This window comes from Crocodylus siamensis, chromosome 1 (assembly GCF_052110815.1).
Source record: "Crocodylus siamensis isolate JL-2025a chromosome 1, ASM5211081v1, whole genome shotgun sequence".
Lineage (NCBI taxonomy): Eukaryota > Metazoa > Chordata > Crocodylia > Crocodylidae > Crocodylus > Crocodylus siamensis.
In genome coordinates, this window is record NC_143395.1 from 44,220,616 (window position 1) to 44,235,091 (window position 14,476).

The window sequence follows — 14,476 nt, forward strand, 5'->3', positions numbered from 1 at the left end:
ACTCAGCTGGACTTTCCTTGATTTTCTTGAAGGATGTCCTTCTGGAGTGAAAGCCTGACAAAACTTGTGCTGATTTCAGTAGAGCCACAGGTTCACCAATGGAGTGAGGAATATTTTGCTTTTCATTAGGCCTGAAGTAGAAATAGGCAAAGTCATTGACTCCTCCACGTGGAAGAGACAGCATGGGAAAAGAAAACTTTCTAGTTTCTTCTCTTTCTTTCCCATGCACAAAGAATGAGATTTGCTCATTATTGTTTTAACACAGCATAACTTGAAGGACCTTGAAAAGCCTTTATGGTCTCAATGGAATGACCACAATAATGGTGTTGAAAGAACAGTTAGTCATAATTGACTGATACACTTCTGGTAACACTACACAATTTTTTTACCAGTTTTTATGCTTTGGTCAGTGTGTGTGAGCATGTGTATATGGGCGCATGCATGTGTGGCCACATACATATGCAAAAACATACTCATATAAACTATTAAATATACAAAAAATAATATGCATGAAAGTAACACTAAATACCTGAAGTTTTAAGCTTGAAATTAGTATATCTACAAAACTAATAGCTGTTCACTGGCAGACTGTGTTTATATGAGAAAATCAAGTAAATGAACATTCAAATAGGCATGTAATTACTTGATGTGCTCTAGGGTTTTCACAGTTTAATGAGTACAGCTACTAAAATTTTGCTCTATTGTTATCTGAGCTAAAACCAGAAATGTCAGATTATTCAAGATCAAGGTATTTCACTCTGCCTTTAATTTACTGTATTGTGCACAAGTTTTACAGGAGCTGTAAGCAACATATGCATGCCAGAAACAATGACTCAAAGATTAATGAAAAATCTTTAGCTCCAGGTTTTTCCACCTTGGGAGTTTGTCACATTATGTGTTATATATTATCGCATTGCCTAATTTAATTATATTTTTACTGGTTATTTTTCCTCTACAAATCTGTTTTTCTTTTTATTTATTACCCTATTGACTTAGGTTACGTTGCCAATGAAGTCAGTAGCAAAATGCTACTTTCTTCCCCTTTAATGTGTTTGTGCTTTTTTATATAGCATGCCAGAGATTTTCAGCAAGCAATAAAGTTCACACAAAATTGTATATGATATACCCATTTTGATGCCTCACCACCTGACTTCAGGTGTAATCAGATTACTATGCACCAAAGTGTATGCAAATAACAATGCAAATAGATGCGTGCTAAATACTTATGCTTAGCTTATGTGCTGATATTTCCTAGCTGTTTATACTGGAAAGGTTCATTTCCTGTTTTTGAAAAAGTTTTTTGGAGGTTGGAGTTATCCAGTCTGGGTCAGAAACAGTATCGCATGGATTGTTCAACTAATCTACACAGCATATACATAACAAATAACTCGAGCTACGGGAATCTTAGTCTATTTCAGTAAAGTCAATGACCCATTGGCTTCAGTGATCCAGGACCATATGGCAGGTGCAGAGTGTAAATTTTAAGATATATGTTATAGGCAGAGATATACTTGCACAATAATTTCACTAAATCTTTTACAACAAAAATTGTAAAAGACTAAATGGCTTAATGGAGAGAATACTTCAAGTAGAAAATGGTCAACTTCATTGAAGAAAGCATGTGCTGTTACTCATATTTCACCCAGCTCTGTTTATTTCTTATATATAAGATATTTAGATATTAGTTCTTTAAAATATTAATAAAAAAGTGAAGGTAGTGCCAAGGATTGCAAACCTGTTCTTCTGTAAGAAATGACTTTTTCAGGTAACCTGCAATCACTGTGTTATTGATAACTTGTCAGGGAGACTGGTAACCTTATCTTTAATTCTAGCATACCTTTTCCCCTTTTTTATTCATATTCCTGCTTTCTGGTTTAACCCTTCTAGCAATACAAGATCAAGACAAGTTACAAGGCTTTTGCAGCAATCCCTACAAACACATTGCTTATGGAGCAGAAGGTCAGTGTTAGCTCACAAATATGTAAAATTTCTTTATATTTTCAAACACATTGTGCTTCACATAACACTTCATAATTAATACTTTCCTGACACTTCTGTTGGGAATACTTAAAAATGAAAACTCTGCATGCTGACTATTCAGAATTATACCTGGTACTATTACTCAAAGCCAAGTTGTTTCATATAAAAAAACCTGAGACTTCAGTAACTTGAATTCCTCCAAGGAAACCCCTATAAAAAACATTTCTTCTAAAATAAATTTGTAGATTACAACATAAGGTCTACAACAAAGGTTCCTCTGAAAGCTTCAAAGAGCCAATTTCTCATAGTTTGAAACACTGTCAAGGGTTTTGTGCCGGACATTAACTATATAGTAAAGACCAAATGTTTTGGTCCTTATGTGGACAAAACAACCAATGATTCAGCTGGTAGAAATTTAAATTTTCAGTGAAAATTAAATCTTCAAAGCACCCATTGATTTTTTCTTTCTTTTCTTTTTTTTTTGTTTGCAATTTTTTTCCCCAAGTTAATTTTGCCAAGTCCAACTCCCATTGCATTCAACAGATTCCATTGATATGAATGAAAGCTCCCATTGTATCCAATTAATTCCACTGGTTTCACTGCAAGTTGGACATCTAGCCTGCTTGGAGGCTTTTATGAATTTCACTAAGCATGGATCTGCATCCTATAGCATCTAAATACCTTTGTAAGTCTAGCTCTTGAAAATATCAGACCCATTACATTTCAACAAGCTTTAGACTTCTAAAGCTCAGATCATGAAAGGCATTTAGTTGCCAACTTCCTTTATTTTAAATGAGTATTTAAGTGTTGAAATAGCTTAAAAGTATGAGCGTATGTGCTTTGAAAATAGCATTTGGGTACTTCTGAAATATTTGCTCCAGTCAACTGTTGTTAATTAATTGTGGACAAGTAGGCAATAATGTGTTAGCACATACAATCTAGATTTTTTTACTGAAAACATATAATACACTCATTTAAAAAAAGTCATTGAAGTTTTTGAACGAGGCTTTGATAAAATATAGGTTCATAGAAAATGTTTTCCTTTACCTAAATTTGGATGAAATGTTTTTTCTTGAATATTGATTTCACATATAGAAGGGAAGAGTAATGCCATCCTAGAAATTATTTTGGCAACACTCTAAAATTGCTATATTTATTCAGCTTTGTGGACCTTATTTCCAACACACAGAGTTAAGTGTGCAGAAAGGTGATGCCTATGATGATAAAAAAGAAGGAAGGCACTGTCTGAAATAACACCTGCATTGAGACAGGAACCTTTAGGCCAAGAAAGACATTACACCTTTACAGGTATAAGGAATCGGAAACTGGTCTATACCCATAGCAGAACAGAAGTTCTGCTGACATAGACTAGTTTAAAAATGACAGAGCATAGTCTAAGATTTCTAAGATTTGTCCCCCTGATGGCCATGGGGCAAATATGTGGTCTGTTCACTACCAATCTAAATTACGCGGCTTACAGAAAATAAAGTAACTTGGATCAATTCTCCATTTGACTTTTTGAATGTCTGTACCTAGCCTTAGTGATTATCCTTTCCATTAAAAATGCTAACCTTGGTATATCCTGCAATAAACAAAACGTATTTCACACAACATTGCTAGAAATATGATTTTCTATTTTAGGATTTGGCTTTATTTGAGGTTTTAAGGTCTTCTGCTCTAGTGATTTAGAATATGCAGGGTTATATTGTACATGTAGGCCCTAACATGACGAAAAGGGGCTTGTAAACTGCCTCCGGCTAAGAATAGGCACAGGAGGCACTGTGGCTCTGACCTATCTCTGATGTTAAACTTTCTCTGCTTCCCCCTTGCCTTAGAGAGAGGATAACAATTAGCTACTGTTCTGTACTGGCAGCTAAGCAGAACACCCTCCTTCAGCTGCATTAGACCCATAACCTCTTGGGCAACCTAACCCAGGAAATAGAAAATGTACAAAACCTAGGGCCCCCAGATCTAATATGTGGGTAGTCTACACAGGCTTTAATGCATCAGGGAAAAATAACATAATTAGGGGAGGTGAGGGAGGACGTGACCAGGGCAGCAACCCACAGCACCACCTTTGAGGGTGTTGCAAAAATAGTTCCCACCACAGTGGAGGCTGACTGCGCCACCACCATCAGTACTATGGCAGCTAGCACTGCCCCATGTGTTGTTGATGCCCAGAGCACATACCTGCCCTTCTGCACCTCTGGCAGGAAGTTTATTCACATCACAATCTAGACTAAAATTAGATATTGCTGTTTGCTACGAATTCTTACACCTATGATCTTTTAAATTTGTGAATCCAGCACTCTTGTGGTAAGAGCTTCAGGAGAACAAGATTTTAATTATATAAACAGTTTCTTTATTCAAGTAAAGTAATTCAAGCAAATAATTCAAGAGAAGTACAGTTTACAGATATGTTTCTTGCAGCTGGTTTGCATTATTCTGGTCTGCATTATTCAACAAAGACATCCATTAGTCATGATAGTCTCTGCTGAGCACAGGTTGGGAATGCATTGTCTGCTTATATCAGAAGCAATAACTTGGTACGCAATTGAATCTGAAAGGCATGTTCAAAGTAAAAATAAAAGTGGGTCCTTGTTCCAGAACTTGAGTAGTAATAGCAAATCCTTTGAGTTGTGTTATGAAATGTGTTTATGAGTTCCTTGAAGCCTATGATCTAGTTATTGTCCATATAAAGCAGTAGTTCATATGCTGATTTTGCTCTCTGTCTAAGCTGTTTTAGCTTTCTATTTCTAATATGTCTCCCTGTATCTAACATTTTTTGTTTAATCAATTTATATCTTTATCTGTGTGGGGTTTGCACACATGCTCATATGTTTTGGAGAACCAGTGTTTTTTTTATGGAGCCATTATACCAAAATAGCCCTTCACTACATGGTATTGATTTACATTTTGGGATACTCTTTTATCCTGGGGGGACCTAAGATTTTGAAAAGGGATGTGCAAATGGTGAGATTCATCATCACCGGGGATCCTGGTTTTCTCTATTTAAAAATCACAAATTCTCTGATTAAAAATAAAAAATCCATGTTTATCCACGATTAAAATGAAACACCACTATATATATAGGTATCAGTTGAACACAATGTTTTATTGATATATTTACAATATTAAAGTCGTTTGGAAGCTTACCAGTGGCTCATTCATTATAATAAAATATATTCTAAATACCTATATATTTTGGTGTTTGATTTTGTTTTTTTATTATCATGTAAAACAAGAGCCCCCCCACCCCCATCCCCCTGCCGCTTCTTTGCTCATCAGGATGCAAGACAAATGCGGCTGTTCCCCCCTCTGCTTTGTAGTGTTAAGCATCCTTGACATGCTGGTGTCCTGATACGCTGGGCAGGCAGGGTGCACCTCATCTTGGTGGTCATGACAGTGCAGCGCTCCCTCCTGTCCTGGGTCCTGCCTGCTAGGCCATGGAGGTGGCTTCTGCCTGGAGCTCATCTGGCCCAGCTGCAACCCCATGACCTGCATCCCACTTTGGTCACAGAAATATGGGGGTGCATGTGTTCCCCTGCCTCCTGACATGTCACCTGTACCTCTTTGCCCCCGATGTGTCATCTGTAACCCCCCTGCCCATAGATTTACCTGGAGGGAGCTGTGGGAGCTGCTCTCCAGTGCTGCCTGGCTGCCATGTGAATGTGTGGACATGCAGATATGCACATGGTGCACACTACGTCTCCTTCCCCAAGCAGCCCCTGGAACTCTGCCAGTCTGCAAGGGGAAACTCATGGTTTCCCAGCTGTTTTCCTTTAAAGGAGAAAATCCACATTTTTTCCATGTTTCTCATGGCAAATGGAAAACCCAGAACCCTGATCATCACATATAATACTACACACATTTTTTCCAGTTGAAATTAAACTAGAAGCTTTACTAATATGCAAGGGGTCTAGGCCTGTATTATTCAGTTTAAGCTTGAAGCAAAAGCAAAAATAACCCCATTGGAATGAGCTTAAAACAATCTGGAGGACTGTGAAATAGGATCTTTACTACCAGGCAGCTAACAGACAGCAAAACTGCAGAGCAAAGATAACTTGATTGGTGGAACATCAAGACCAATAAAAAGGAGAGGGTTGTTAACACCCATGGAATGAAGAGTTTAGTAGGAATCAGGTACATTGTAATGAGCCATAAAGTCAAATGATTGCCTCAGCACTGCCTGACTAGAAATAATGCTGCTACTGCTTGGAGGTTGGTTTTAAATTTTGGGTTGACCAGGAATCCGAGGGGGCATTGGGGTGCAAGTGCACCAGTGAATGCCCCCTGGATCCACCCCTGTCACTTACCGGAAGCTGTTTAGGTGATGTAGAGGAAGACTCTTCACAAGCTAGACAGTAGAAACAACTAGGCTTGTATGAATAGGAAAGTATTTGATTCGGATTTGGCCTGTTTAGAAGACAGTGATTCAATCTGATGATTTGAATCACTGTTCCCATTCAATTTGGCTAAATCAGAATCGGAGATTTGGTGCTGATTCAGAGATTCAAATCAGCTGGAAAGAGGCAGGCACAGCCAGGTGGCTGCACGTACTCCTGTGGCTTCTCCAGCTGTGTCTGTCTCTCCCTGGGTGGGGGAGCCACAGGAGGAACCCCCCTGGTTGCCCTGCCCGGCCCCATCCCCCGCCCAGCCCCAGCAGTTAAAAACAAAAAAACAAAAAACCCCTGCACTCACCAGCTGCAGCAGCAGCAATCAGGGCCTCTGAGGGCTTGTGGCAGAGCCCTCCTGTGCAGCATGAGGCAGTGGGGGGCAGCAAGGATCACCCCCCTGCCTGGCACTCGTGTGGCAGCTGCTGCATTGTGTAGGTGCAGTGGAGCTCAGTAGGGTGCTGTGCGCTGTCTGGGTCCTGGGGCTGCTGAGGCTGAGCAGTGCCAGGATCCAGCTGACAGGTGGATCTGCCCCAGCTTCCAGACAGTGTGTGACACCCTGCCAAGCCACACTGCACCCGCACCATGGGGCAGCTGCCACACAGGTGCCAGGCGGGGGGGGGGGAGGGCAATCCCCGCAACCCTCTGATGTCCTGAGAAACTCCAAATCTCTCTGACTCTTTTTCCAGTAGATTTGGAGGCTTCAGATTTGATTCAGACCTTTTAACAGGTCTCCCAATTCAAACTGGATTCAGAGATTTGGCCACCAAACCAGGCCAAATCTCCTCTGAATCAAGTCAGTGACTGAAGCTTCACACAGCCCTAGAAACAACTGAAAGGATTTTTTATTTTAAATAGTGCGTCTTGTACATCACGTGACTTTCTTTTCCCTAGCAAGCCCAGCACCAATGGGAGTAGCAATCTTTCTCCCATCACTAATTGTTATCTTGGTTATCTATGGTTTGTGAAAGACTAGCAAGATTTATGGTAGTGTTAAGAATGATATTGTAGCCACTATGGTCTAGGAATTACGTGAGAGGTAAGGATTTCTTAGGGTGATAATTTTTATGGGACCAATTGCATAGTTGGGATAGAATTAGACAACCTTTCAGATGCAAAATGTTCTTCTTTAGACTAGAGAAATAAAAGCCAACAAGCATGTTCTTAGATTGTACCTTGCATGTGAAACTGAAAATACAAACCTTTGTAATCCAAAGGCATTAGTTCTACTTGTAGTACTCTAAGGTTAGGTATGTACATTCAAAAAACCCAAAGCAGAATCAATCTAAATTACTGCTTAGGTTTTCTGTAAGCATTGTAGTTTAGACTGATAGCGAGCAGAACATACATTTGCCCTTTTGTTGTGGGGGCAAATCTTAGACTGAGTTCCACCATTTTTAAACCAGTATATATGTACCAAGCTTCTGTTCTGTAATGGGTATAGACCAGTTTTGTGTGCCCAACTTCTGTTCTGTTACAGGTGTAGACTGGTTTTTGATCACTTATACCCGTAAGAGTGTACTGTCTGTGCCTAATGCAAGTTAGTTAAACTAAATAAATTTTGATAGTTATCTTTAGTAATCATTTTTTCACAAGCATATCCTGCTTCCTTTGTCCATGAAAGAGGTAGTTTATACTACTTCCTCCTCCTTTCTGATTTTTACAGCTGCTATAAAATCAGAAATCACGTATTTAAAAAATCTACCTAAACCAGGGTACATCACTATAATTCTTTCATATACAGAGTTGCATGACCTTATTGTCATCACATTTTCTTAGTAGATTGACTCTCAGATAGGGAACCTAGTAATCTGATAATGGAAGCCATCATAAATGAGCCTAAGTATGTTGCATGATACAGAGGTTTACTCTGACATGTTAAATGGTTATGTCTTCACCAAGAATTGGCACATTATAACATTTGGCATGATTAATTCTCGATACCTGTTTGGAAAATGTATCCTTATCTCCTCGCATACTGTACTGAACACTCACCCCACACTGGTATATTTTTTTATTACTGTGATATTTCCTTTCTTGTTATGTCAGCATATTTCAGTATCAGACAAAGATTCCTTCAATCAATGTACATACATACAATAAAAGATTTGCCTATATAAGATATGAAAGATTGACCGTGATGTAACTTAGTAAATATATTGCCTTTGATAATTGTCCAAGAAGTAGTGACTCTGACAAAAGGGGGTTTATAATAAATAATTAAGTGAATATGAGTCCCAATATAATGCTGTAGTCCAAAGGGTATGTGACATTTGTGGATATATAGGGTGCGTCTACATGTTGCCATATGGTAAAATTGCTATGGTGCCATGCCCTAGTACTTCTTTTTGGAGCAGGGCAACATGTAGATGCAACCACAAACAGGGAAATTTTAGTAGAAGTAATAGGTGCATTACATCTGTATTTGGCACTTGTGTAACCACTATTGGAGATGGATAGAGAAGATCCACAAGAATGATTACAGGATTGGAGAACATGCTACTAAGAAAGATACCAGAAATACAATCTGTTTTGCTTTAGAAGATTAAGGAATGACTAGATTACATTCTGTAAATATCTACACAAGGGAAAAAAGCCTTTGCTAATGGGCTTTTCAGTCCAGTAGACAAAGGCCAAACAAAATCTAATGGCTGGAAGTTGAAGCCAGGCAAATTAGACCAGAAATAAGGAATGCATTTTTCATAGTGAAAAGGGTTAAATATTGAAACAAGTCATGAAGTGTTGTATGGTGAGTTCTTCAAAACAGGACTAGAAACTTCCAGATCATGACTGGATGTTTTTCTAAAAGATATAATCTAGTTCAACTAAGAATTAATTCATGGGAGTCCTCTGGCCTATGTTGCAGAAGAAGGAAGAAGAGGAGCACAGTGGTCCCTTCTCACCTTATTATCAATGACTATATTCACAATTAACTTCTGTAGCCTTGACACTTGAATTTCTTCTTTAATTTAACTTCTATGAGGTTAGAATCTATCTCAGAATTGCAGCTTTTGGGGAAAGAGTATTTCTTTTTCAAATGTAGTATATCATTTATAAATTTAATATATCAAATGTTCTATAAACATATCTTTTACTTATAGTAGATTAGGATAAAGAACTCTATTTGAAAAAAGTTCTGGATAAATTATCTCAAAATGATCTAGTATGCAATTTTTTAAAATCAACTTGTCAATAGTTAGCATGTGACGCTAATAACCCCAAGGTCACAGGCTCAGTCCCTATATGGGACATATGACCTTCCCTGCCTCAGGCAGGGGGTTTGATTGGTGACCTCTTGAGGTCCCTTTCACCCCTACTTCTCTATAGCTATGTCTACATGAGACATTATAAGCATATTAGACTAATTCTACTGTGCATGTCCAGCAAAACCCATGCTAATGTGATAACGAGCTGTAGAATTAGTCTACTGAGCATTAGCATCATGTAAAAGAGATGAGCTGGAGCTACTGCGCAGTGGTGCTGATGACAGCTGATGTAATAACAGGTACTAAACTTAATGCACTGTAATTACAGCACATTCATGCACATTTAGACATGACCTATGATTTCAAGATGCTATTGTTATAATGTTTTTCCCTGAATAGAAATGATTTTTAAAATACATACTTTAAATAGATGAACCCTAAATAAAAGTTTTAAAAATAATTGTTTTGAAAATAATCCCAAATTTTCAATTATATCTTTCTTAACTATAAACCAATAAGCCAAGAAAGCCTGCCTCCTACTACTCCACTGATCTTTACATTTTATTATTCATTCAGTCTCCTGCATAGGATTAGATCTAATTGATTCTTTCAAGTTGAAGTGCTATTAGTGTCTGTGACTTCCCATTGCAGTAGTAAAAAAAATGCATACAAAGATGACACTATATTTTGGCTTGGATATACTGAGAATGATTTTAATGTACCCTATTTTTCTCACATCCAATACATACTTCCCCCTGAAATCAGGCCCCTAAGATTGGGGTGTATATCTTAAACAGCAAAGCCGTTTTCTTTGGTGGAAAAGAAGGAAGCTGGAGACATTGTTTTTCATGAAGCTGTCAAAATGGCTTCCACTTGTGTCTTGCACAGCAAGCTGAAGGGGTAGATTCCTTTGTTAACCCTCTCACAGCCACAGCTGTAGGGTGAGCACTGCAGCTTATGCCTAAAGCAGCAAATGCTCTGCTAGTAGTATCTTGAAGAGGCTTGTGATGTGGAAACAAAACCTTATTTACAGGAACTTTATAAAGAACTATTTAGTGCAGGGAAGTAACAGCCTTGCTGCTGTCCTTGCAATGGTCTAGGGTCTAACTTGCTGTGGTACCAGGAAGTTCCTGCTGCCTGCTGCTTAACCCAGACTGTCTCCTGGGATGCCACACTTCCTGAACACTCGTCGTTTCTAGGATGTCTCACATTATTTCAAAGAGTCAGCCATGACTCTGGAAAAACCTTTTTTCCTGCCTTCTGTCTTCCAAAAAGAAGTGCATGTTTTTTTGGGAGTGTGTTATAGACAAGAAAATATGGTATTTGAATTAAACTATCTGTAGCTATATTTATTATAGATCTGTTAGAAATATGCTATTTGACTAACAGCAAATAAGTCTAAATTTTTTTTTAAGTTTATCCATCTAGAAAAACCAAAACATTTAGAAAATGTGGACATTCACTTACTCATCATCACATATAGAATTGGATACAAAAACTTTAGAGGTTTGATTTTTTATCTGAGGAAGAAAGAAAATGAGGGATCCGAGGAAAAAACAAGCGGAACGGTCTGTATAACGGCCAACACTTCATTAATTAGAGATGTAGTAGACTCAAATTCAGGTTTCTGCTCTGTTTGATTGAGTAGGGAAGTGAAATTTTGTCTCTTTAATCCTAAGGACAAGTGCCTTAATGATTACAGAGTCAGCTCTTCTCTTTTGTTGAAACTTTCCCACTCATAATTATTAAGAGTGTGATGATCTAAATAATGAGATGGCTTGATTCTGTAGTTCAGTGTTTAGGGCATTCTATTCAGATAGTTCATTCAGATCCATGTTGCTGCTCTGAATCACATAGGGTGGGTACAGATGTTATACTTAATGCACTTTAAGCTTGCAGAAAGTGCTTTACAGCTGTAACAGAACAGAATAGAACATGTCATATAAAGTACTCTAAAAATGGTGGATCCCACCCTGACTTAATCTAGGATGGATGTATACTAACCTAAAATGTTTTCTGCTAGAGTGCTGTATTGAACAGCTGTGCCAGATTCCATTGAGAGTTAACTTAGAGTGTGATCAGTGCCATCCCAGGCAGCATTGTGCAGGGCTGCACCTTAGCCCTGGTAGAACTCCTGTGCTCTGCACAAGTGCTGGACCTGAGTCAGTGACAGCCTGTGATTCCAGCCTTTCACATAGCCTAGTGGTTCTGGTGGTGGTGGGGTGGGGGTTCTGCCCCCGCAGATGCCTGGGAGGCAGTGCAGGGGCTGTTGGGGAGCTCCAGGGTCTCTCCCTCCCAGCAGCCCTAGCCAGGTGGTAATGCATTGCTGCCTGGCTGGGGCTGCTGTGGAGGAAGGGCTCCAGGTGTTACTTTAAATTCCAACTGCCAAATCAAGAGAGAGACCATATAAAGGGGGATAAGGCAAAATGCTGTGTTTATTGGTTACATGAATTAGACAGAGGTTCAGACACGCCACTCATATAGACACACAGATCATCATGCACATAATTACACACAGGCACACACAAACACAAAACAACCATTCCATTCAGACATTATAGTCACCAGGAGCAGTTGTTCAATAATAGCACTGGTTGGCCAGCTCAGGCCTTACTGAGAGAGAGACAGAAAATTTGGAGTGGGGTGAACAGATGTGTCTGTGCTCTGAACAAACAGCAGTTGAGAGAGAGACTCACTCAACTTGGCATTTTCAAAGTCCTCTTTTATAGGCATTGGCATTCTTTGTTTCAGTCCTTTCAGGTTTTTCCATACCCAGCTTCTGTTTTTGCAGTTGTTCTTCATTTATCTTCTGCTTATCTCAGCCCAAGGTCAGTTTGGTTGTAAAAGTTGGTATCTCAGCCTTGGAGTGTCCTTGGTGCCCATCTGGCAGGATGTGTGCTTCCCTCCTCCTCGTTATCTTCTTTGTGCCCTAGGTCTCAAAGAGATTCTTCAGCTGCCCATTAATAAGTTTACTCATTGACAACTTACATTTGGCACCTTGTTGCTTACATAAACAGTTAAATTGTCTTCTCCTGTCTTTATGCCACTCTTTCACCATTCAGCCTTTCACATGCACTCATTCAAAAAAGGGCATACAGAGTTCATTAACTTATGTCAAGCAAAAGAATACAAAATGGAGTATTCAAGTTACTTACAGAACAAAACTAACATGGTTACATTTCAGTACTATGACACTCTGTGTTAATATCAGCTACTTTAATTCAGTTCCTGCTACACAGGGTCCCTTCCATCCCCTGCCACAATAGCCCTGGCCAGGCAGCAGCATGCCACTGTCTGTGCAGGGCTTCTGGGGGGGACACAGACCCCAGAGCCCTTCCCCTGCAGCAGCTCCAGCTGGGCTGTATCATGCTGCAGCTCCTGGCTGTAGCTGTCAAGAAGCTGGTAGGGAGGCAGCCTCCTGTGTAGACCCAGACCACCCCTCTGATCCAGCCAGTAAGTGGGGGCAGGGAAGAAAAGGGGGGGAGTTTCTGTTCCTCTGCTTTACCTCCCTAGCCACTGCTGACAGGTGCCAGCTGGTGGTGCAGGGTGGAGCTGGGGAGTGGGGCTGCTCTGGCAGCCTCCTGGGAGGCATAAGAGAGTGCTCCCAGTGGCCAGTGTATCCAGGCTGTGAGCCACCTCCCACCAAACAGCAAAAGTTAGCTCCCACTCTAAATTATTGTGCTTTGAGTAAAGCACAATAAGTTAGAACACTTCCACCAGGGGCTTTTTGAATGTCTTTACTTAGCCACAGAGTAGGAATTCAATGTGAGTTTTCTGCTAGGTTGGAGATTGCTCCACCTACAAGGCTATGGGCTATTCTGAAGTGGGTCTTTCTATTTCAGTTCCATTGTAGACCAGATAAACTTCTTAACAGATATTTGATGTAACTGAAACAGTTCTGTGAAACATTTGTTTTAATGGCAAAAAGTGTCATCAATTTTTTCCAACTGGATCTAACGACACATTTTCTAGATAATATAACAAAGAAACACAGTCACCTCAAGGAAAAATACTTGCTTCTTACAGCTAAAGACTCATGTTTAAGTTTAAGGAAATGACTCCTCTGTCCCTCCTCTGTTGCTTAAATGGATTATTTTATGTCTGTTGCCTTCTGGGTAGAACTAGGCAACATATGGATTTTGCAAAGCAGGCTTTGGAGCTCCCTTTTCCTTCAAAGCTATTGTAGTACTTGATTTTTAACTTCCTTATAAAAGTTATGGGATCATTTCAATGTAATTTCCTAGAATCTTTAAGAGTAGTGTGATGATAAGATGAGCTGAAGATAACTAATATTGTTTCACATGAGTGAGAACATTTTTGCATGCTCAGGATTCAGAAATGCATTGATAAGGAAATGAACTAGAGAGATAAGGGAAAAGAAAACATTGCCAGCTTTGCTTAATGCAGGATTCCAAACGTTTGCATAAGAAGAAACTTACGCAGGGTTGCTGGTACAAATTACCATATCTGCCCAATTCCATCAGAAAAATTGATGCTTTTCATTGGAGGTGAAGTGATTGTTGTACATATTGTGCTGTCAGAAGTTCTGGTTCTATTAATCAAATGTCCAGAATTAAATTCAGACTAGTCACCAGATTTCATTCTGCTTAAATAATGAGATAGCAAGGGCTCTATCATTATCATTGTCATAAATGGGATGCCTGCATCGGACTCTCAAACTTTCACATTCATAAGGATAAGTAAGCAATTTAGCATGCTGTTGTCTGAGCTCTGCACTCAGATTCGCTCATGAATGCATTTATGTTCTCTAACTTACACTTGACTCTGAAAATATGGCTACTACTGCTTAATACATAAACAAAAATTGAAGTGCTTAACAGAAATGTTCTGTTTTTCAGATTGTTAAATCAGAGGCATAGGATGACAAGCTTGAGT

At 39.3% G+C, this 14,476-nt stretch overlaps 1 protein-coding gene across 13 annotated transcripts in view; it reads left to right on the forward strand.

The window, feature by feature from the left end:
- The window catches only part of MLIP (muscular LMNA interacting protein), a 213,087-nt gene that overhangs the window by 133,224 nt on the left and 65,387 nt on the right, over window positions 1–14,476 (forward strand). For 12 of the 13 annotated variants that reach the window (XM_090033935.1, XM_090033944.1, XM_090033925.1 and 9 more), the window contains one exon: window positions 1,888–1,959. The exons of the other annotated variant lie outside the window; for it this stretch is intronic. In XM_090033935.1, the coding sequence (XP_089890061.1) occupies window positions 1,888–1,959 (72 nt within the window). The remainder of the gene's footprint in view (window positions 1–1,887; window positions 1,960–14,476) is intronic. 13 annotated transcript variants of the gene reach the window in all.